Here is a 22,702-nt window from a genome sequence, read left to right on the forward strand (position 1 = left end):
TATAATTTATTTTTTTTTTTTTTGCTTTTTAAAAATTGATACATAATGTACATATTTATGGGGTGCATATGATATTTTGATAGATGTAACAATGTGTGGTGATCAAGTCAGAGGCATTGAGATTTCCATCTCAGAAATGTATCTTTTTTTTGTTGGAAACATTCCAAATCTTCTCTTATAATCTATTTTGAAATATATTATAAATTATTGGTAACTAGAGTCACTCTACTCTGCTATCAAACACTAGATCTTATTCCTTCTATAGAACTGTATTTTTGTACCCATTAATCACCCTCTTTTATTCCTTCTCCCGTCTCTTCCCAGCCTCTGGTAATCATCATTGTATTTACTACCTCTGTGAGCTGTTTTTTTCTGGCTCACACATATGAGTGAGAACACACAATATTTGCCTTTCTGTACCTGGCTTATTTCACTGAACATAATGTCCTTCAGTTCCATCCATGTTGCTGCAAACGATAAGATTTCATTCTTTTTATGGCTGAAGAGTACTCCGTTGTGTATTTATATCACATTTTCTTTATCCATTCATCTGTTGATGGACACAAAGACTGATTCCATGTCTTGGCTATTGTGAATAATGCTGCAGTAAACATGGGAATGCAGGTATCTTTTTGATACACAGATTTCCTTTCTTTTGGCTACATACCCAGCAGTGGGATTGCTGGATCATACGGTCATTTTATATTTATTTGAGAAACCTCTGTACTGTCTTCTGTAGTTGCTGTACTAACTTACATTCCCACCAACAGTGTATGAGTGTTCCCTTTTCTCTGCATCCTCCTTAGCATCTGTTATTTTCTGTGTGTGTGTGTGTGTGTTTTAATATAATAGCCATTCTAACTGAGGTGAGATGATATCTTATTGTGGTTTTGATTTGCATTTCACTGATGATTAGTGATGTTGAGTATTTTTCATGTACCTGTTGGCCATTTTGTATGTCTTCTTTTGAGAAATGTCTATTTGGATCTTTTGCCCATGTTTTAATCAGATTACTTATTTTATGAACCTTTTTTTTAAAGCTGGTGGGGCAAATCACCAAATTTATTTCCAAATTTATCAATTTATACTCCCAGTATGACTTGCAATATTTGTCTTTCTGTGCTTGGCTTATTTCACTTAACATAATGTCCTTCACTTCCATCCATGGTCATGCAAATGACAATATCTCATTCTTTGTATTGGCTGACTAGTACTCCATTATGATTACCTTTCTTTTGGCCATATACCTAGACATGGGATTGCTGGATCATATGGTAGTTTTATTTTTACTTTTTGAGAAACCTCCATACTGTTTTCCAATGAGATTTCCTATTCTTTGCATTTCCCTAAATTTATTTGCTCACCATTGCCCAGGCACCATTGTGCAAACATTCTTATCACTGTCATCAATGACCCTAACCTAGGGCCATATATTGTGTACCTAAACCTTATCCTGACTTGGGAAAGACTAGAGGGATTGGTCACAGCGCCTGCTCTGTGGGGTCTCCCAGGCAAGGATTCCTTTTACTTTGCTAAACTAATATGGCCCCTTAACAGGGAGCGTACATTAAAATTAGGATCTGATATGAAATCTAAAAAGGGCTTGCTTGTTTTTTTGCCCTTGGTGATTCTTTAGTTTTGCCCCTGGATGTGTTTCAGCTCCTTGGCTGGTTGTGTAGTCAGTTCTGGCATGGCTTAAAGTGGTTAACCTCTTTTGTGTTTATCGGAACTGGTGTCCTTACCTGCCTTTTAGGAAAAAGGCCTTTTAGGAGTTTGCCTCTAGGCAGCAATGTTGAATGAGCCTGGAAAGCCTAGGTGTGGTCATTTAATTTCTGTTTTAGGCTACTGTAGTCTATGGCTCACCAAGAGCAAGCTGATTAGGAAGCTGAAGTGTCTGGTGTCACCTTGATTAGGTCAACTTCAATGTCAGGTGAAATGAGCGCCAATGCATTCAGGTGTTTCTGGAGTTTGTGGTAGGTAATCAGGATGAGTTAAATTTAGCTGGGATTCATTTGGGTGGAATATTGAAAATAAGAGAGTTCCCTGAATAGAGATGTAGGAGAGACAGCCTAGCATCGGGTAAAAAGGATGTGTTTTTTAGTTACTGGGATCCAGGTTGGGGCTGTTTGTCTTTCCCCCATTACATATCATTTTCACTATATTTTCTGTTTCTCTCTTTACTTATCATTGGTTAAGTCTGATTATGTGCCCTTCACTGATGTTTGGGGTTGAGTATGTTTTCAGGCATATATTTGATACTGATACTCTATGTTATGACACTTCAGTTTTGTAGAGACTGCCTTTATTGTACACTCTTCTGGCAGCTTAGGTGTGCTGCCACCAAGTGGTAGAGTACCTGAGCTCAGCTGCCCAAGAAGACACAGATGGATTTTGTCAGAGGCTCCAGTGGTTCTATTCTGGTTGTCTCCTCATTAAATCTGGGATTTTCCAAACTTTACCATTTAAAATTTTATTGAAACACTGAAATTTAAGCAACCAATAAGCAAGGATTACTCTTCCTCAACTACAAGTGAGTTTGAGACAATCTTTCTCAAAGAACTATAGTAAATGATAGATAAAGTACTGTTTGTGAACATGTTTCACCTGCTATGTAATAATTGCCAGTTGAAACTGGGAGTTTTATAATAATGCTATTTTGGGGAAATAAATGGTGTGGTGTTTCTATAATAATTCTTTTTTAAATAAAATCAAATTTAAAAAAGTCTAAATCACTAACAAAAAACATTCCTATTGGGTTTGCCTTCATCTTTGGTCGACTTGAAGTTGCAGTGCCCCAAGCGAACTTATCTGTTGGAGCTCCCAGTGTCCCCCTGACCTTTTTCATCAGCCATGAACATTGACGATAAAACATAGAAGATAATTTGTCTTTTCAGACCTTCCTTTCCAGACAACATTTACTTTCTCTCAACATGGAAGATGAGTACAAGAAAAACAACACTATCTAGGGTTTTGTTGCAGATAATTTAACTTGGATGTAGGCACTGATCAGTTGCGGAAGATTTCTGTACCAGTTTGCCACTGTCACTTGTATTTAAAAAAAAAGTCTCCCCCTCGCCTTCTCTACCCCATCTCATCTCTTCTTAGATTGCTTTAGAAAAAAAGATTTATTCAGAATTTCGTTCTCAAAAGTCCAGCATTACCTAAACAAAACAAACAAGTGATTTGAATGACATTTAAATATTTTTGAATCTAGGAAACTCATATAGTGGGGGTGAGTCCCATCCCTTCTACGAGATCTGCCTGTCCTGAGAGAAACCACACAGCTTTCTCTCCGAGAGGTGGTGAACCTCTTGCAGGTCGGAATGGTTGGTTTTGTTTCTTGCCACTGAGGATGTGGAGCACCACCTTGCAAACTGGCTGAATTCAATTAGACTGGAGGCTCCCCAAGGAAAAAGAAGAGGGCTTCACCCCCCATACTCCTTAGGGCCAATGCTAGGATCTCTCTTTCAGACATGAAGTACCCGAGGCCAGACTGAGGTTTCCCTTCAGGAGGTCCTTTTTCCTCTGTCGGGGGCTGTGACCACAGGGGGTGCCCAGGCCAGAGGTGGGTGGACTGGCACTGTGGCAGAGAGGGGGGCAGAGCCTTCTGCCAGGGAACGGAGCATGGAGGTGCCTGCAAGGGAACCAGCAGTGGACTCAGTCTCACCAAGGAGATATATTCTTGTTCCTAAATTAAGCAAATATGACAGCCAGCCCCATTTCTCCTGGAACTTAGATGGGAGCACTTTGTCAGCCATGGTGACTCAGCAAGGACAAATGTTTTTCTGGATAATTTACTGACGTAATTCAAACATGTGTCCTGATGGCCCTGGCCCCTCTTTCCTTTTCTCTCAGAGCCTCCTTCCTCTCTGCATTCCCTATTTGTTCTAGGTCAAGTGAGGACCAGCCTCGGTTTTGAGAACTACTAAAAAACTCTAAAATAAGTACATTTTTCTCCCTTGCATCTCCCAGACTGTTCTGTCCTGAGCTGGAATTTTATCTGTTTCCATCAGCTAGTAATGCATGTGCCAGGTTTTGGCCTGGTGCCTGAGACAAGGTCTGAACCTTGTCCTGTGATGCACTCCACCCTGGTTCCCTACACAGGAAGAGAATGTCCTGGATCTCCAGACCATAAGCTGTTTTCCTTTGCAGGAAATTCAGGCTTCACCCTCATTGGCTGAAGAGAAGCTCCCTGTTTTGGACTCGGAGGAAGGCAAGACCATTCCTCACCCTCTTGCAGCTCTGACTATGATGGAGTGCTCCACTGGGAAGATTGCACATTGGTCCAGATTTAATTCTGTGGATACACAAGACAATTGTTTAGTTCTTACATACACACCAACTCAGAGGGAATGATCAAATGATCTTTTGGCTGAATTTGCAGATTAATGGGGTGGGGAATAGGGGAGGGACCCAGTTCTTGCCTTCAGGAGGTTTGTGGTCTGGTTAAGGTTTCAGGATCCACAGGAAAAGACAAAAACTGAAACCTTCCAAGGGAGCAACCACAAAAGCATATCAGTTAAATGGACGTAATCAGACATAATTTACTGGTGGTAAAAATCTGACCTGGATTGTAAAGGAAATAGATGAATTGGAATTCTGGAGCTTAAAGGCAGGAAGAAGCTGTAGAGGTCTGCCAGGCCAACTCTTTCTTTTAAAAAGAGTAGAATGCTGTCCAGAGGGGTCCAGTCATGGGCCCAGGGTCCTCCAGCTGGCCAGGGTACCAGTCCTGAGCTTGCTGCAACCATACATACACTGCCCCCTAACACAGACCCTGCCTGTGGGACAGCAGGGTCCCCAGAGCAGCATGCACAGGTTAAAGGCCTCTATGAAGTCATATGTAGAGGGATTCTTCCACCCTATATGTGAGCTTCCTGAGCCTCTGAGCTAGTTATGCATGGGGGCAGCCTAATTTATTCTGATTTGGAGCAAAGACCTGGAGCCCTTGGTCCTCCCTGTTCCATTTCAAGATCCAAACATGCATGCCTCCACCTCCCACAGGGCTCCCCCAACTCCAGCTCTTTGACCTCCCTTGTAATTCCCAGGTTCCCACTAGTGTCTGAGCCATCACAAGGTTTTTCCACCATGTAAACCATGGGGATCTCATCAGTCCTGTCTGCCAGGGCAACCCTGGCTGGGTGTCAGAGGGAAGGCAGGCTAGCTAGAGGGTAACAGCCGCCTGCCCTGCAGGAAATAGAGCTCCTGCACTGGTTGGTAAAATCCAGTGGGCATGGCCTGGGGGGTGGCTTTGTGTGGGGTGTTGCATTGTGTTTTGGTGGGGATGGTTATGCATGTGTCTGTGTACTGCAGGCAAAGAGCACTGGGCTTTCAAGAACGTGACTGCTACTTAAGGAAAAAGGAGGAGGAGGGAAGGAGAGAGGGTGTGCGCAAGCCACAGCAAGGGCTGTTTCCTGGAGGAAACATGTGGTTTATTAATGAGGATTCCACCTAGCCTGCCAGGAAACCAGAGCCCAGCTGGAGAGTGAGTGGGGGTTCCTGTGAGAGGGCAGGCATGGGGGGTGGCAAGAGAATGAGGAGTGGTGATGGCACGGTAGTAGGCCAAGCCTAGGAGAGTTGCTGCTCTGTCTCCTGGCCAGGCTGGGGGCAGCACCCCAGTGGGAGGCAGCCCATGGCTGCACTGTTGCCATTTCTCTTGAGTCCCCTCAGCTCTATTCTCTTACTCCGCGTTTTAGAAAGGCTCCCTGGGTCTTACGGTGGGGTGGCTGAGGCACTGTGCTTAGACAGGTCACAGTCTTTGTTGCTCACGGATGTATGTGCTATGATCATAATGATATATTTTTTAAAAAGTTAAAAGATGAATTGTTTTTCATATAGCCTGACTATGGGGGAGTGGAGGGTGGGGAAGAAGGAGAGGGTAGAGAAGGCCAGAGGAGAGTGACCCTGGGGTTTGTCTGAGGAGGGCTGCGGAAAATGGGAGGGCTGTGTGGGTTTTGGTTTCCAGTTCTTTCTTTCCCTGTAGTGCTTTGGTTTCCATTTCATGTCTGCTGCATGTTCTGAATGACCCAGAAGGAAGGGATGAACAGCTCTGTGAGGGAGGGTAGGAAATGGGCAGGAAGCTGCTGTCCTGAAATGGATGTCAGTTTCCATCCCACTCCTATCTGAACACACCCCTTTGCCACCTTCTCTCCCTAGCCAGCTAGACCAGACTTCTAGGAGCAATGATTCTTGGGCTTTCACAGTTTTCATGTCTTCTATTGGCTAAGAGTAGCTCCTTCCAAACAAACACTGTGCCCCCAAGCCACTCTGATTCAGAAAGTGGGTCTCTTCCTTTGGTGAACAAGAGTTGTGTTTCAGAGCCTGTAAGGCTGTAAAATGACCTTACTGATTGACAAACACATCAGGGTTTATGCAGCTGCCTCATGCTGGTCCCTCCAAGGTGTATATCCTTTGGAAGGCTGCGTGCATTTGCCCGATACTGCTGTCACCCCCACCATTCCTGGAGCTCTCTTTGAGAGCTCCCTTCAGCTGTGGCATGCTCTTTTGACTATTTGCAGCATGGCATGGCAAGTCTTTGCCTTTTTTTTTTTTTTGAGACAGGATCTGGCTCTGTTGCCCAGGCTGGAGTGCAGTAGTGCAATTTAGCTTACTGCAACCTCAACCTTCTGGGCTCAAGCTATCCTCCCACCTCAGCCTCCATAGTAGCTGGGACTACAGGCATGCGCCACCTTGCCTGGCTAATTTTGGTATTTTTTGGTAAAGACACAGTTCCGCCATCTTGCCCAGGCTGGTCTCCAACTCCTGAGTTCAAGCAAGTCACCTGTCTCAGCCTTCCAAAGTGCTGGGATTACAGGCGTGAGCCACTGTCTTTGTTCTGTATGAGAAGACTTGATTTTTAGAATATTTTGTTTAAAGGCAGCATTGAAGACAAGTTGGGATGTGGATGCAGAGATCCCGCTGAGTGATTTTAGGCCTCTGGACCTGTCATTTTATGGCTATACCTGCGAATGTTGGGTGTGACCTTGGGACCTGAGTCAGTGCTTTTGAATACTTTACCGCGCCCTGCTTGGAAGAGAAAAAGAAAAACTGCCACATCCCTGTTCCAGGTGTTTGCAATGAGAGGTCTTTTTGTTTTTGTTTTGTTTTGTTTTTTAATAGTGTTATTTGTGTAGAATTAGGTAGCAGACTTTAAAAAGGTAGAAACTGTCAACCTTCCTCATTTGGTCTCCAGTTAGGGTTTCCCTGGGACTCTGATGGGCAAGAGTTGGGTTTGCTTCTGGCACACTTGAGGGTGAGGAACTGACAAGGAGTAGTTCCTAGACCTAGAAATAGGCAAACAAATCTCTACAGCTTTACCTTCAGTGGTACTTAACCATGGCTGCACATTAGAATCACCAGGGGGAGCTTTTAAAAATGATGGAGTCCAGCCCCAGACCAATTAATTGTAATCTCCTCACTTTGTAGACCTGGAGTAAGGCAATTGGCAATTAGATGCCTGGTCCAAATGGCTAAGATATCCAGCTGACTGTGTGACCTAAAGCAAGTCACTTCCCGCCTCTGAAACTTGCTACCCTCTGCTGTAGCAGGAGGAGCTAGCAGAATAAGCATGAATGTTTCCTCAAGATCAAGTGTTCTGTGCATCTGTGAGGCAAGATAGCGTGGTAGTTTTATGCACAGACACTGAGTCAAACCACTTTATAGAGGAGGAATTGAAACTTAGATTTCGGATAAGATACTGCCTTTGCACCACCCCACTGCCCCCACCAGCCCTGGCATCACAAATCAGATGTGCAGAGGCAAAAGATGTGTTGTTAAATGGGTAGAAAAGACACTAACTCTTTGGAATAATAACCTGGGAAAGAGGCCAGAGGGTGACTTCCCGTACAAACAACAACAAAAACCTCTGGATGAATTAACGTAGATCCTGAGGAGGTCTTTTGGCAGTTGGATTACAGCTTGACAGAAAGCCAGCTAGTGGAGAACAGTCGCCCATAACCCAGCAGAGAGAGCGCATGACCAGCACAGGGAGCCCCACCACCTCTCTCCTGCTGTCTGGATACCCAGACATCCAGGAGGCCTCCCCACTGTAAAGGACCAGTTTGAGAACTGTCTGTGGGAACAAACATTCATTCAAAACCCATTCCCAGAGAGCGGCTCATTCTCTATAAGACACTGTTTCCTCAAATATTCTTTTTACTACTTCTGATTATACCAGTTAGAGAACTTAAAGCAGGTGCTAATGTGTCTTTAACAGTTTTATTTAACACCTGCTGATTTCTGGCGTTTCAGAAAGTGGTTGTGGCTTGGGGCAGTCAGCAGAAGTGCTGAGGCAGTTAGAATAGCCCTGAGGAGCAGAAAGCAGCTTAACACAGATCAAGGAACGGGCAAAAGTTTGAACAAAGTCAAGATGCCACAGCCAGAGACTCTCCACATGTCTGAATGGCTTGAGAATTCCAGCACAAATGGGTCAGGAGAATCATTTTCTCTACAGAACTCCAGGAACCTTTCTTTCTCCTCAAATTTGGAAGAACTCAGTTTATGTAATGATTTAGGGTAAACATGGGTGCAGCACAGTTCTGGGAGAAAGTGTGAAGTGGATACTTATTTGGGGCTACTTTTTCTTCCTGCCTTTTCTGGTTTCTGTCTGCTCATGGTGAATGGTCTGCAGGTACTAACGGCTGCCCAGGCATCATGGATAAGACTCCTCTTTATCATTCCTCCAGGTCATCCTGCACTGTCAGCCCTGTAGGACCAAAGATGTGCTATGGCAGGGCCAGTGCCACCCTCATTAAATGAGGAACTCTTAGCTTGCCTTGTCCTTCTTCTCTGTCAGCCACTCCTCAGTGACCAGGCTAGCTCTCTACCCATGTTCAATTTGTCACCTTCCCTGGACATCCTAGTGAATAGGTCTTATTCGAAGGTTAATTGTACTGCATCACAACCCAAGCACTAGGGATTCCTGGTCCTCACACTAGGATTCTGACATCTTCACACTGCTGATACCCTGAAACACACACCCAGACCAATGGAACCGGCCCCCAGCAGCACACACTAAGGAGGTAAACAGAAATCCTCGTCTCCCCGGCTGGCCTGCTGGAGACCCATAACATGTGGGTCTCTGCTTCCCCACCTGCCGTCAGAATGGATCAATGTGATCTTTATTCCAGCAGCTGTTTTCAATGGGAATCTGCCAGACATTCACAGAAATGGGGTAGATCTCAGGTGGTAACACATGAGTGGGGGCAAACAGGGTTAGGGCATTTCCTTGCTGCCAGAGCACAGTGGAAACCATGAGGAGGATGGTCCTTATTCCTGAGTTAGGGGTTTTAGTACTCACACAGGACACCGTGGGCCTCCAAGCCAGATTATTTGATGTTTGCTTCTTCAAGGGAGAATTTTTCTTCCTGTCACTTCCAGAGTTCTCATGGTTTTATAAAAGACCTGGAGTAAGGCAGTTGACAACTAGATGCCTGGTCCAAATGGCTAAGATATCCAGCAGACTGTGTGACCTAGAGCAAGTCACTTCCCAGCTCTGAAACTTGCTACCCTCAGTTCTAACAGGAGGAGCTAGCAAGAAGAAGCATGAATGTTTCTTCAAGATCGAGTGTTCTATGCATCTATGAGGCAAGAAAGCATGGTAGTTTTATGCACAGATACTGGAGTCAAACAAACCAAGATTCAAATCCTGATTTTACCCCTTCCTGGTGATTGTAAGTAACTTCTCTGAGGCTCAGTTTTCTTAACAATAGGCCAGGATAATAAATAGCAGCTTCTTATGAGTTTCATGTGAGGAATTAATAAGATAATGTATACAAATGTTAACATAAGATAATGTATACAAATGCCTCATGTGTTCAGTAAGTTAGCTTTTACCACTAATATATGAATATGTCTCTCTTTTTTTTGAGACGGAGTCTCGCTCTGTAGCCCAGGCTGGGGTGCAGTGGCCGGATCTCAGCTCACTGCAAGCTCCGCCTCCCGGGTTTACGCCATTCTCCTGCCTCAGCCTCTCGAGTAGCTGGGACTACAGGCGCCCGCCACCACGCCTGGCTAGTTTTTTGTATTTTTTAGTAGAGACGGGGTTTCACCATGTTAGCCAGGATGGTCTCCATCTCCTGACTGCGTGATCCGCCCATCTCGGCCTCCCAAAGTGCTGGGATTACAGGCCTGAGCCACCACGCCCGGCTATATGTCTCATTTTTACCAAAAAAAGTTGCTCCAAATTTCAGTAGTTTGGCTCTCATTGTATATGTGTATTCAGCTGGAGGATTTGAGGTCCTCACGATTTAGAGGGCTAGCCCAGATGTGGCTGCTGGTCTCCTGCTTCCTTACTGAAGTTCATGATTTCTGCTTCTTCCCTGGCTGCGGTGGAGGAGCAGCCACCATCCAGGCTCTTTGACTCCTCAGGGCCTTTGCACAGGCTGTTCCCTCTGTCTGAAGTGTTTTATTTTATTTTATTTTATTTTATTTTTTTGAGATGGAGTTTTGTTCTTGTTGCCCAGGCTGGAGTGCAATGGTGCCATCTCGGCTCACTGCAACCTCTGCCTCCCAGGTTCAAGCGATTCTCCTGCCTCAGCCTACCTAGGGATTACAGGTGCCTGCCACCACACCCAGCTAATTTTGTATTTTTAGTAGAGACAGGGTTTTACCATGTTGCCTAGGCTGGTCTTGAACTCCTGACCTCAAGTGATCTGCCCATCTCAACCTCACCAAGTGCTGGGATTACAGGCATGAGCCACCGTGCCCAGCCTCTAGTATTTTTTTAGTGTTCCCTTAACGAATTATTTCTTGTAGTTTCAGTCTTTCCTCCTCATGTGGGCTGTCCTGAGATGTTCTTAAGACTTATCATAACTTACATTTCTTCTCTTTATCTAGCATTGTCTTGTGTCCACCTCTCCTTCTAGAATGAAACTTTCATGTTTCTGTCTTGTCCACATTTATATATCCCTGGTGCCTAGTACTGGGCCAGCCACAAAGTAAATGCTCAATAAATGTATGTTGGATGAATAAATTAATGATCTAATAGATAATATTGTACATTTATGTGACACTATATTATCTATGAAGCACCTTCATAATGAGGTTCTCCTTTTGAAGCCATATGAATGTAAGACTACAGAAATTGGTCAACCAGAGCCTGGCTGTAGATACCCTGCAATAGCCATGACAGTTGCCATGTGGGAAAGCACAGGGTCATGGCAATGCATAGGAAGATCCCCTTATCCCGGTGGGGATGGAGCAGGGTGGGGAGGGCATGTATCTGTAAGAGAAGACTTCTTGGAAGAAGAGGCTTGTGAGGCTTGTGAATGTAAAAATGTGAGTAGAAATTATCCAAGCAAAGATGGGGTTGGTGTGGGCAAGCACAAAGACATAGAGGCATGAGAGGGCAAATTGAATATAAAATTGAAACTAATAAATGCATTAAGAGAGGCATGGATAATATGTTATCTGTTTTAGCGAGGAGGAGATTGCTCTGACAGAGGAAGATCAGGCAATAAGATAGAAGAAAGATCAGGAAAGAATAGAAGGTAGCATTTGAATTCAACCCTGTGGTCAGATGATAATGGGCCGTATGCAGGGTGGTTCACTCATGTGGCCAGGAGAGAATCCAGAGAGACATTCTGGGATTTGCTCAGGCAGGGACCTGGAAAGAAGTCCAGGGAGAAGAGATTGAAAGACAAGATGGGAGAAAGTGGCATTTTTCTCCCTAAGGCCAGACTGTAATGTAGGGCAAAGCTTGGCCTGGGGTTGTCATTGACAGGTGCCCAGCCCTGCTGTCTGGGTCCAGAGAGACCTGTGGCTTGAGGCACTGGTACCCTAATTGCCCCCTGCCCCTCAAGTGGAGGTAATTGAGTCTCCTAAAGTGTGAAACAGGGCTGGGATAATAGTAGCAACTAAGACAGAGAAGGCAAATTCAAAGGGCAACAAACTGGTTGTATAAGTTTGTAAATAAGCTGGGAGTGGCTTGAAGAGTGGTTTTAAGCCTTCTCCAAAGATGTGTAAAAACTTTACAAACAACAACAACTGTGCCTAATAAAACCACTTTTGGGGATTGGCTTCAGTAGTGGGCTGCTAAATTGTGATCTCTGCTAGGCTACCATAAGTGAAAATGGTCAGTTGTGACATGCCTATTCATTCATTCCTCACACACCCACCCACCCTACAGAGGTCCTCTACACCTGGATCCAGTCAGATCTGGAGCCAGCCAAGTGGGTCAGGAGATGACTTTGTGTGCATCAGATGTGGGCAGGACCTAACATGCACCTAGAGAGACACCCAGGCCTTGCCAAGAGGTTTGAGATGTGGCTGCCAGGTCAGGTGTAATGACAAGAAGCAGAAACCTTGCAGTGATTTCATGGCAACTTAGAGAGGGGAACCAGGGAAAGCAAATCTTCAGCAGGTGTCTGAGCACAGGCAGCAACACTGGGAACGGAAACTGCCAAGCTCTTCAGGGAAAGCCTCATTAGGCCAAGAGGAGGAGCTCAGTGTTTGCAAAAAGAACCAGACATTTACACCAATGGCAGAAATCTTTCCAAGCCTATTCTTGCAATAAATGACTCCATGCCTGAGGACATGGAGAGAGAAACTAACATTTTCAGCAGGCTTCTGTATGGGGTAGCTGTTGTTCACCTTGCAAATGTTGTTCTGACTTATTTCATTGTTGCTCTGATACATTTGTGTGTTACTTACTGTTTATTAAATGCATATCATAATATCTGATTTAGACAAAGCGAGTTTTTATCATTAAACTCTCAAAAACCACACCTAAGAGTGCCTAACTGTTGTCCTTGGAGACACTATGGGGAGAATCCTGAGCTTTATCCCGGACCAACGTTCATCAGAATATCTGGAAGGCTTCCCCCAAATCAGCATTTTTAAACAAGTGACCTAGGTGATAAGGAAAGTCACTAAAGTTTGAGAAGCATTGGCATAAAGTGGTGAAAGTGCTTTTCTGAGATAGCACAGGCTTACTGAGTGAAAACAGCCCCAGTGACATTTAATGAACAAAAGAGTAAATGGTCTAGAACTGAGTACAAGACACAGCTGATCAATCATCCAGTTATTCAGTATACATTTATGACTTCTGGGCCCAAGAGCCCTGGAGTCTATGAAACAGAACACAGCTCAGTTTGAAGGGTTTGTGATTTATCACAAAGGGTGAGAACCTGGCCAAGGGGGCCTCAGGGGACCCATGCCCCAGATGGGAAACTATAGGGCAGGGTGGGCACAGGGGAGACAGGGCAATGACTGCTTCTCCCTCTCAAGTAGCAGGTGTGGGAACAGGAAGGGGGTCACCCACTGTTCTTTCCCCTCCTGAGGGGATTTAAAAGTCTGCTTTAAAAAATATTTTTAAATAAAAAATAAGTATATAAAAGTCTGCCGCTCCAAACTTCACCCTCCTATGCCCCCATCCTCACCATACACAATGCAAACTTCTGCCCTTGAAAGTTTGATCTGGGCTAATAAATATCTTTTAAGAGGTAAATCACCTAAAGGGAGAAAGCAGGCTACCTGTTAGTTATGTTCCACTGTAAACGGGTCTGCTGAAACTGCTGTCATTTGAACACAGTGAATGAGAGAAGAGGTCTGGGCGTGTGGAGCCTTGGGGAAGAGGGCAGGCTGGGGAGCAGCTGCGGGAGTTGGGTTGGCCAGGGAACACCATGCAGACTCTGGCCACTGCTGGGGTCAGGGAGACAGAGTCAGGGGGTGGAAGCGCACCACAAGCAGCCTCTGATGTCTGTGGCTCTTCCTGCTAATCATTACAGAGATTAACCAGCAAGACTGCTTCCTTGCTCCAGCATTAATTCTGGCCCCAGCACCTCACTGAAATTTCCCTGACTCATGGGACCGTGGCCTCTTAGTTGCTAAATACAATGGTTCTGCTCTCAGTGAATGACCATTCTCTGCAGCATTTGACACTGTTGTTCCTCCTTGCAATCCTCTCCTCCCTTATTTCTTTGATGTCATTCCTCTCCTGGTTCTCTCTAACCTCTTCATTTTTTCCTCAGGGTCATCTACTTCCTTCTCCCATCTCTTAAACACTGATATTCCTGCCAGTTCTATCCTTGACCCAGAAGATGGTTATTTTCTTCTTCCTCGGTTTTGTTGGGGGATCTCACCCACTTGTGTGCACATCAGCTACCACCCATTTGGGAATCTATTCATTCAGCAAATGTTATTGAACACCTACTATGTGCCAGGCACTGTGTGACTCCTAAATAAACATTTCCACATCTGGTTTCTCTTTTAACTTCTAGACCATATTATCAAATTGCCTTCAGAATTTCATATATGTATGAAATATACAATCGACCCTCTAAATCTGCTGGTTTCACATTGGCAGATTCAACCAACCAAAGTTTGAGACCCCCTGATTCAGAGAGGTGACTGTACATATTTTCCATCAAGGTTGGTTGAGTATATGGAGTGGAACCCACAGATATGGAGGGCCAACTGCATACAATTTATATTTACATTATTATTTATAACTGTAATAAAAATAACTGTCTTAGGCTGTGTTTAATATGAAGGAATTTGGATTCAAATGATTTATTAAGGGCCTGCTATTCAGGAAAAACTTAGAAGAAAGAAGCAGAGTAAGGAAAGGGGAAAAACCAACTAAGGATATGTGAAAACTTCAGGTGAAGTCTAGCTGGAGCCTTCTGGGGAGACTGGGGAGGCGGTGAAAATACATCACACTTCAGAGTTACTCTGCAATGAGGTAAAGGAACTAGGCTCTGACACACCTCCACCAGAGAGGCACTCGCCAGCCCTGGTGTGGGGATATAACTGCCCAGGTTTCTCTTGGAGAAGCATAGCCATCAGCTAAAGCAAGCATTCAGAGATGGTTACAGGCATCAGCTGATAGTTCCAACACTCTTGGAAGTGGAGAACAGTCATAGTAGTTAGTAAAGGGATCCTAGGTGGACACCAGTGACATCTCCTATGGCAGCTTAGACTTACATAGAACAGTCTGTGTCTGGCACCATCCTAAGTGATTTATGTCTATTAACCTTTAAGACAACCCTGTAATTATTATTCATATTTTACATTGTGGGAACTGAGGCACAGAGGGGTTCCACAATAAGTAAATGATGGAGCCAGGATTCAGGCCTAGGAAGCTGGTTCTAGTTTTCATACCCTTAACTGCTGGCTCCCCTTCCTCGTTTACTACCAGGCATTGTAGTAGGCACTGAACATTCAACAGTGAAATGAATAAAAACTCCCTGCCGTTACTGAGGTTACTTTCCAGTGAGGGAAGATGGACAGTAAATAAATAAAACATATTATCCTGATGGTAATAAGTGCTAAGGAGAAAAATAAAGAGAACGGGTATAAGGAGTATTGGGTGACAGTTACAGGTTTAAATAGGGTGGTCCATGGAAGACTTCCATGAAGAGTCATTTTAGCAAGGACCCTTCTTCTACTCTTACACACTCCTTTGGGCTGACCCCAATTTACCCTCCTTCTGCACAGCTGGAGGGTAATCAATCCAAATCACCTGATCACGTTCCTTCTCTGAATCTTACCCTTCAGTAGTTCCTCATTGCCTTTAGGACAAATCTACTGCTCCAGCCTTGGCATACGAAGTGCATTCTGATTTGAAGCCTACATCCTCTCCAGTCTCTTCTCTTGCAAGGCCTGATTCTAACATTGTGGTGCCTAAGGCAAGAGTACAAATGGAAGCTCACATACCCTTTGAATATTTAAAATTAATGTAGCAAGCTAACAAACTGTTAAATAAAACATATTCTGTCCTTCTACCTTGACAAATATATCTTCACAGCAACCTAGAAGGCCAAATTTAAATTTAGATTTGTTGGACTCCTTTGAGCTCCCAGGCCCAAATGTGGTAGCACAGTAGACCAGCCCCCACTCATGCTCTGCCTGCCTTCTCTCTCCACTCCCCAGCTCAGCCCTACATGGCAGGGGCGCCTCATGCATGCAAGTGAACACCCCAGTTCACACATTTATATTCTAGCCACATCCTTTCAAATAGCAGCCCTTTGTCATCCCTTGGGCCTAGGGGTACACATAATAGTGATGTTACTTGCCCTTGGGAATTGGACCCTGGAAAGAGATACCCATGGGCCCAGGAAGTAGACTAAGGGCCCTTTGGGCAAGAGTGTTAGGGTTTCAGATACTAGGAGCTTGACCTACAAGGGGAATACGGATGTGCAGCACAGACTCTATGTGGGTGAGTCATCTTGGCTCCCGGGGTGGAGGGGTGTGTGCAAAAAGAGGGACAGAGCCCAGAATGGGACTCTCCAAGGCACTCAGAGCTGCACTCTCTTGCGTTCAAAGGCCTGAACCAGAGTTAATTGCTTGAACTTTCGCAATATGCCACGCTCTTTTGCTTCTCTGACTTTGTGGTTTTGCACAGACTGCAGAAGGGAGATCACTCACTTCGACTCCTTGCCCTAATTTATCCCATCTCCTCTGAGTCCCCTAACTTAATCCCCTTGTCTCCGGCCCCCGACTCCTGTCCCCAAACAAAAACACCCATACATAGTGTCAGTGTGGTGGGGTAGAGTATGATATAGTGACCTGAGCTTGGGTTTTCTTTTTTGTTGTTGTTTTTTTTTTGAGTAGAGACAGTTCTACCTCATTGGCCAGGCTGGTCTCGAACTCCTGACCTCAAGTGATCTGCCTGCCTCAGCCTCCCAAAGTGCTAGGATTATATGCATGAGCCACCGTGCCCAGCCTGAGCTTGGGTTTTCAAGTCAACAGTCCTCATTTTGAACTTTTCCTTAGCCACTTACTAGTTATGTGATCTTAGGCAAATTTTTATGCCTCAATTTCATCTCTCACATGGAGATAACCATACCTAGTTTATGAAGTTATTATTAGCATATAATGAAATGATGTATGGCAAATACCGAACTATAGCCCCAGCATAGAATGAGGGCGCAGTAAAATAGTTGTTTCCCCTTTCCCAGCTATGCCCCTTACTTGAAACCAAACACACAAAACACCTTGGAAGATTAGCCTGTTTTTCACAGAAAGATGCCAATTAGATTAGGTCACAGCACTCAGCTCCTGGGCCTCTTTCACCATCTCCTGAGTTATTGAGAACCTCCTATAGAATATTAAGACCTAATTTCTACTCTTATTTGTCAGAAATGATTAGTTAACAGGGCATAACCTGCTACTGACCACCAGCTTTAGATGTAGGGATTGTTGACCTCCAGCTCTCGGTAGCAACACAGAATATTTGTTGTTAGGAACAAAGAATTCTCCGGTCAGCATAATTACGGCGACAGAGATGGAGTCTGAGGAGCTGGGAAATAAGGAAGACAATCATCTCTAAGGAAAGGCAAGACCCACAGTTAACGGTGCTGAACCTGACATAGGTGGGCATGCAACAAATATAAGTCAAGCTACACTAAACGATGTTCACTGATAAAACCCCTAAATCCCAATAGAAAGCCTCTAATCCCTAATGGAAAGATGGATAAAAAAGCTGATCAGGTAATTCACAGAAGAAATATTTACAGGCCAAAAAGCAATAACTAGTAATCAAATAAATGCACATTTAAATATAATACAATGTATTCTTAATAAAACAGGCAAAGATTTTAAAAATTCAATGACTAGTGCTGGTGAGGATAGAGTAAGGGGGGTACTGTCATACACTGCTGGCGGACTTGTAAGTTGACATACCTTTCTGTAAAGCAATCAAGAGAATGATCAAATAAGTTATGGTATAGGCATAAGATGGACTATCACTAAGTGCAACAGATTGGAAGAAATTTTAGACGTGAGAAAAAGCTGTGTTACAGTGAAAAGTAGAACAGTACATGGTATGAAAACTCTATGCACAGAAAAGGTAGAAAGGATATAGGCCTGGGTGTTATAAAGTCCTACCATTAGCATCTCTTGCATGGATCTTTGACTATAACTTTTGTGTAGTTATCAGGTGTTTCTCTTATAATGGGAAAGAAATTCTGTAATCTGGAAAAAAGTCACATTGCTTTAAGACAAGAGGATAGAGAAAATTATTTATGGAAAATTTGGCCACTCATTGTTTCAATAAGCGTCAGGGAAGAAGAGGCAACTCCTTTCCTTTGGGATGAAGGATTTGGGGAGAACACTCATCCTTTCTCTCATGCTGAAGAGAGTCCCCTCTCCTGGGGAATTTTCTGTGTACCAGGGATGCCTAAGTATGCTACCTTGTGCTTGAGACATGCACACAGTCAAGAGCTGTGGTCTCTTAATGAGGCTGTAACAATCTCATCACTGGTTGAAATTTGAGAATAAAGCCCCCCCAAAAGGTTTTAATTTCTTTTTGTGACCTGAATCCTTCTGTGACCTTACTGCCAGCAGCTGTGAGCAACTGATATGTGGTAGGCACATATGTGGGTCATGTAACATACATAGTGGTTTAAACAACTGCAGTCTGGGAAATGGGAAATTAAGTGAAAGACCATAAGGAAATACTATGCCGGTATTTATATTTTAAAATATGAAGTAATCAATGTCTATTTTGAATTATACAATAAACGGATTGGCTTTAAAAAAATAAGAGAAGACCCCTAACTACTCAAACATAGACTGTCTTCCAAACTGAGATGTTATAACTATTCTGACCTTCATTTTTTTTCATCCTATTCTCAGGAGTTATAGTCAAAGTTCAAGTGTTTAAACTTTGCTACTAACTTATATAACAACATCTTGATTTATTTAGCCTGCTGATGTCTTGGTTTTCAAGATGGTCACTGTCACTTCATCTTGCCTTGATTTCAAGAGTTACTCCTCCCTCATCCTCCCTTAACATCCTGATACATGCATTTTATACTCTGACTCTTACAATGGAAATACATGAAACAACTGGTCTGCATCTTCCGTTGCAGTCAGTTCCACTCTGGGCTCTTTCTGAGTGATCAGCATGACTCAGCGACCTGATTTTTTAAGTTGACATACATTTTAAACCACAAAGCTGGGCGTGGTGGCGCAAGGCTGTAGTCCCAGCTACCTGGAAGACTGAGGCAGAGGGATCATTTGAAGCCAGGAGTTTTGAGACTATAGTGCACTGTGATTGTGCCTGGGAATAGCCACTGCACTCCAGCCAGTGCACATAGCGAGACCCTGACTCTTTTAAAAAAAGTGAAAAATAATAATAAACTATAAGTAGTACATCTTAAATACAATGGTGGTAAAGACATGTTATTAATACTTTGTGTACCATCTCTCATCAACTGGCAGAATCAACCTAGAGCCCTTTTTTGAAAAAGTATTCTTTGGCCCAGTTTGGCCTCAGTGGTAAGATGTACTAGTGTCTGTCACTGATGTAGGCACAGGGCAGAACAACACTCCTGTCAAGGACTTTCCATCTCAGATTTAAGAGGCAACAGGGTCTCTGTCTTTAGAGAACTGGAATATCAATGGGGAAAACATGATTCATTTTAGAAACAAGAAAGGGAGACAAAAAATAAAAATAAAATACAATTGTGAATATCCAAATTGTAAACATCCCAGCAAGTGCAGTTGACTACAGGTTGGGTAGCTCCTATCCAAAATGCTTGGGACCAGAAGTGTTTTGGACCTCAGATTTTTTTTTTTTTTTTTTTTGGAATGTTTGCATTCTGCTTGCCGGGTGAGTATCCCTAATCTGAAAATCCAAACTCTGAAATGCTGCAGTGATCATTTCCTTTGAGCATCATGTTGACCCTCTTAAAGTTTCAAGTTTTGGAGCACTTCAGATTTTGGATTTTCAGATTAGGGATACTCAGCTTGCAAAAGGAAGGCCTAGTTATTTGCCAAATGCTGGGAGAAGGCAGAATGCCAGGACCATTGGTCAAATGTAGAAAGGATTTTTCTGAGGCATACAGTTTGAGTTGGGTTTGAAGGTGGCCAAGAGACCTGACATGAAGTTGGAAGAGTGATTCTGGTCAAGGGGAGTGCAGGTTTCCGGGTGCTTTTTGACTGTGTACTTCAAAGTCTCAGCTACCCAGAGTGACCATACTGACCTTTGACCTCCCCACAGTGAGGACGTGTGCAAACGTGGCTTCACTGTCATCATCGACATGCGGGGCTCCAAGTGGGACCTCATCAAGCCCCTCCTCAAAACGCTGCAGGAAGCCTTTCCAGCTGAGATCCATGTGGCCCTCATCATTAAACCCGACAACTTCTGGCAGAAACAGAAGACCAACTTTGGCAGCTCTAAATTCATCTTTGAGGTGAGCCAGATTTCTCTCTCTTAGCATCTTCTTTCTCTTCCCCTTCTGCCATCCACACATTCCTCACTTCCTCTTCTCCATCTACCATACAGTATGTGACACCTCAAGGGCTGAGATTTCAGGATTCCTTGACCACCATGGCCTTACCAGTTAGAGTATGGCGAGGAACAAGAAGCTCACAAGATCATCCCCAATGCACACCTTCATTAGACAGTCTTATTTACTGTTGTTGGTTGTGTAATTGGGACAACTATTTCTGGAGGCAACTTTGCAATTTGTATCAAAAACCTTAGGAAGAGTTTATGTCTATTGATGTAGCAATTCTTTTTTTATTGCTGTATCATAGTTGTACATATTTTTGGGTACATGTGACATTTTGATGCCTGTATACAACGTGTAATGCTCAAATCAGAGTAAATGGGATATCCATCACCTCAAACATTTATCATTTCTTTGTGCTAGAAACGTTACAATTCTTCTCTTCTAGCTTTTGAAATATATCATAAATGATTGTTAACTACAATTCCTCTACTGTGCTATTGAATACTAGAACTTATTCCTTCTATTTAACTGTATTTCTGTATCTAGTAACTAATTTAGGAAAATATTCTTTTATTTATTTATATTTTTGAGATAGAGTCTCACTCTGTTATCCAGGCTAGAGTGCAGTGGCATGATCTCAGCTCACTGCAGCCTCTGCCTCCTGGGTTCAAGTGATTCTCCTGCCTCAGCCTCCTGAGTAGCTGAGATTACAGGCACCTGCCACCATGCCTGGCTAAATTTTGTATTTTTAGTAGAGACGGGGTTTCACTATGTTGACCTGGCTGGTCTCGAACTCCTTACCTCAGGTAATCTGCCCACCTCAGCCTCCCAAAGTGCTGGGATTACAGGCATGAGCCACTGTGCCCAGCCTAATTTAAGAAAATATTCTTAATACAAAATTTCAACAAACAAGAAGGTAAAAAGCCAGGTAAAATTGCAAACAAGAAATGTCTACAAGAATGTTCATCACAGCTCATATGTTCCTATACAATAGTATATGTACAGATGTGCATAAATATTTATACATATATAGTACATATACATACACATATATAGGTTGTATCCTTGCTAGCCATTAATGTTGGTGACATTAATACACAAATACTGGCTAGGTGTGGTGATTCATGCCTGTACTGTAATCCCAGCACTTTGGGAGGCTGAGGAGGGCGGATCACTTGATGTCAGGAGTTCGAGACCAGCCTGGCCAACATGGCGAAACCCCGTCTCTACTAAAAATACAAAATTAGGCGGGCGTGGTGGCGTGCACCTGTAATCCAAGCTACTCAAAGAGGCTGAGGCAGGAGAATCGCTTGAACCCGGGAGGCGGAGGTTGCAGTGAGCTGAGATTGCACCATGGCACTCCAGCCTGGGTGACAGAGCGAAACTCCTCAAAAACAAAAACAAAGAAACAAAACAAAACAAACAAAAAACCCAAATACTGTGAAGCCATGAAAAACCATATTTAGAAAAAGTAGTATTAAAATATTTATTGTTTTGTAAAATGCAGGTGATAAAACAATATGGATAGTACAATCTGAGATTTGTTTTTAAAGTGTATGTATGGAAAAGAAAACTGAGATTGAAGATATTAGTGATGGTTTATTCTAGGTGACTGGACAATGGGTGGTTTTTATTTACTTCATATATTTTTATTTTTTCAAGGATGATGTATTACTTTCATAATCAAGGAAAACATGTTTTCAAACTAAATTTTCTTTTTTTTTTTTTTTTTTTTTTTGAGACGGAGTCTCGCTCTGTCGCCCAGGCTGGAGTGCAGTGGCCGGATCTCAGCTCACTGCAAGCTCCGCCTCCCGGGTTTACGCCATTCTCCTGCCTCAGCCTCCCGAGTAGCTGGGACTACAGGCGCCCGCCACCTCGCCCGGCTAGTTTTTTTGTATTTTTTAGTAGAGACGGGGTTTCACCATGTTAGCCAGGATGGTCTCAATCTCCTGACCTCGTGATCCGCCCGTCTCGGCCTCCCAAAGTGCTGGGATTACAGGCTTGAGCCACCGCGCCCGGCCTCAAACTAAATTTTCTAGAGGGTATATGTTTCCCCTGAGAATTTTAAATGACAATACATCAGATTAAATCAATGATTTAAGTGTCTGTGTTCCAGCCAAATTTGAACTGTTCCCTTCCTCGGAATTCTAGTCCTCATTTGCAAGGGGATGAGCTTTTAAATGTGTGTGTGTTGAAAATGCAGAGCTGCTTTTAATCTTTCAGCAGCTTTCCATTCCAGACTTTTGTGCCCTGGGGGCCAGGAGCGCCTGTGTGTGGTGTCAAATAGGCTGTGATTTGAGCACAATGACCTGACCCTTGATGCAGGCGATTCTCACTCTGTGTAAACAATACAAGAAATTTGGCTTGGTATAAAAACAGTGACCTATTATAGTCTCCCAGCACCCCTCGGGAACAGTAGGAGTCCTGTAGGGAAATGCTTTTTATATTTTGGCTTGTTTATACAGAAGTGGTGACAACAAGCCTATAAATGTATAAGCTGAAGAGACTGAAAAGAATCTTTT

General features: G+C 43.6%; 1 protein-coding gene across 5 annotated transcripts in view; it reads left to right on the forward strand.

Moving 5' to 3' along the window:
• KALRN (kalirin RhoGEF kinase) overlaps positions 1 to 22,702 on the forward strand; it is a 707,465-nt gene that overhangs the window by 217,444 nt on the left and 467,319 nt on the right. For all 5 annotated transcript variants that reach the window (XM_030942180.1, XM_030942185.1, XM_030942189.1 and 2 more), the window contains exon 4: positions 19,946 to 20,138. In XM_030942180.1, coding sequence (XP_030798040.1) covers positions 19,946 to 20,138 — 193 coding nt within the window. The remainder of the gene's footprint in view (positions 1 to 19,945; positions 20,139 to 22,702) is intronic.

This window comes from Rhinopithecus roxellana, chromosome 1, assembly GCF_007565055.1.
Source record: "Rhinopithecus roxellana isolate Shanxi Qingling chromosome 1, ASM756505v1, whole genome shotgun sequence".
Taxonomy (NCBI): Eukaryota; Metazoa; Chordata; class Mammalia; order Primates; family Cercopithecidae; genus Rhinopithecus; species Rhinopithecus roxellana.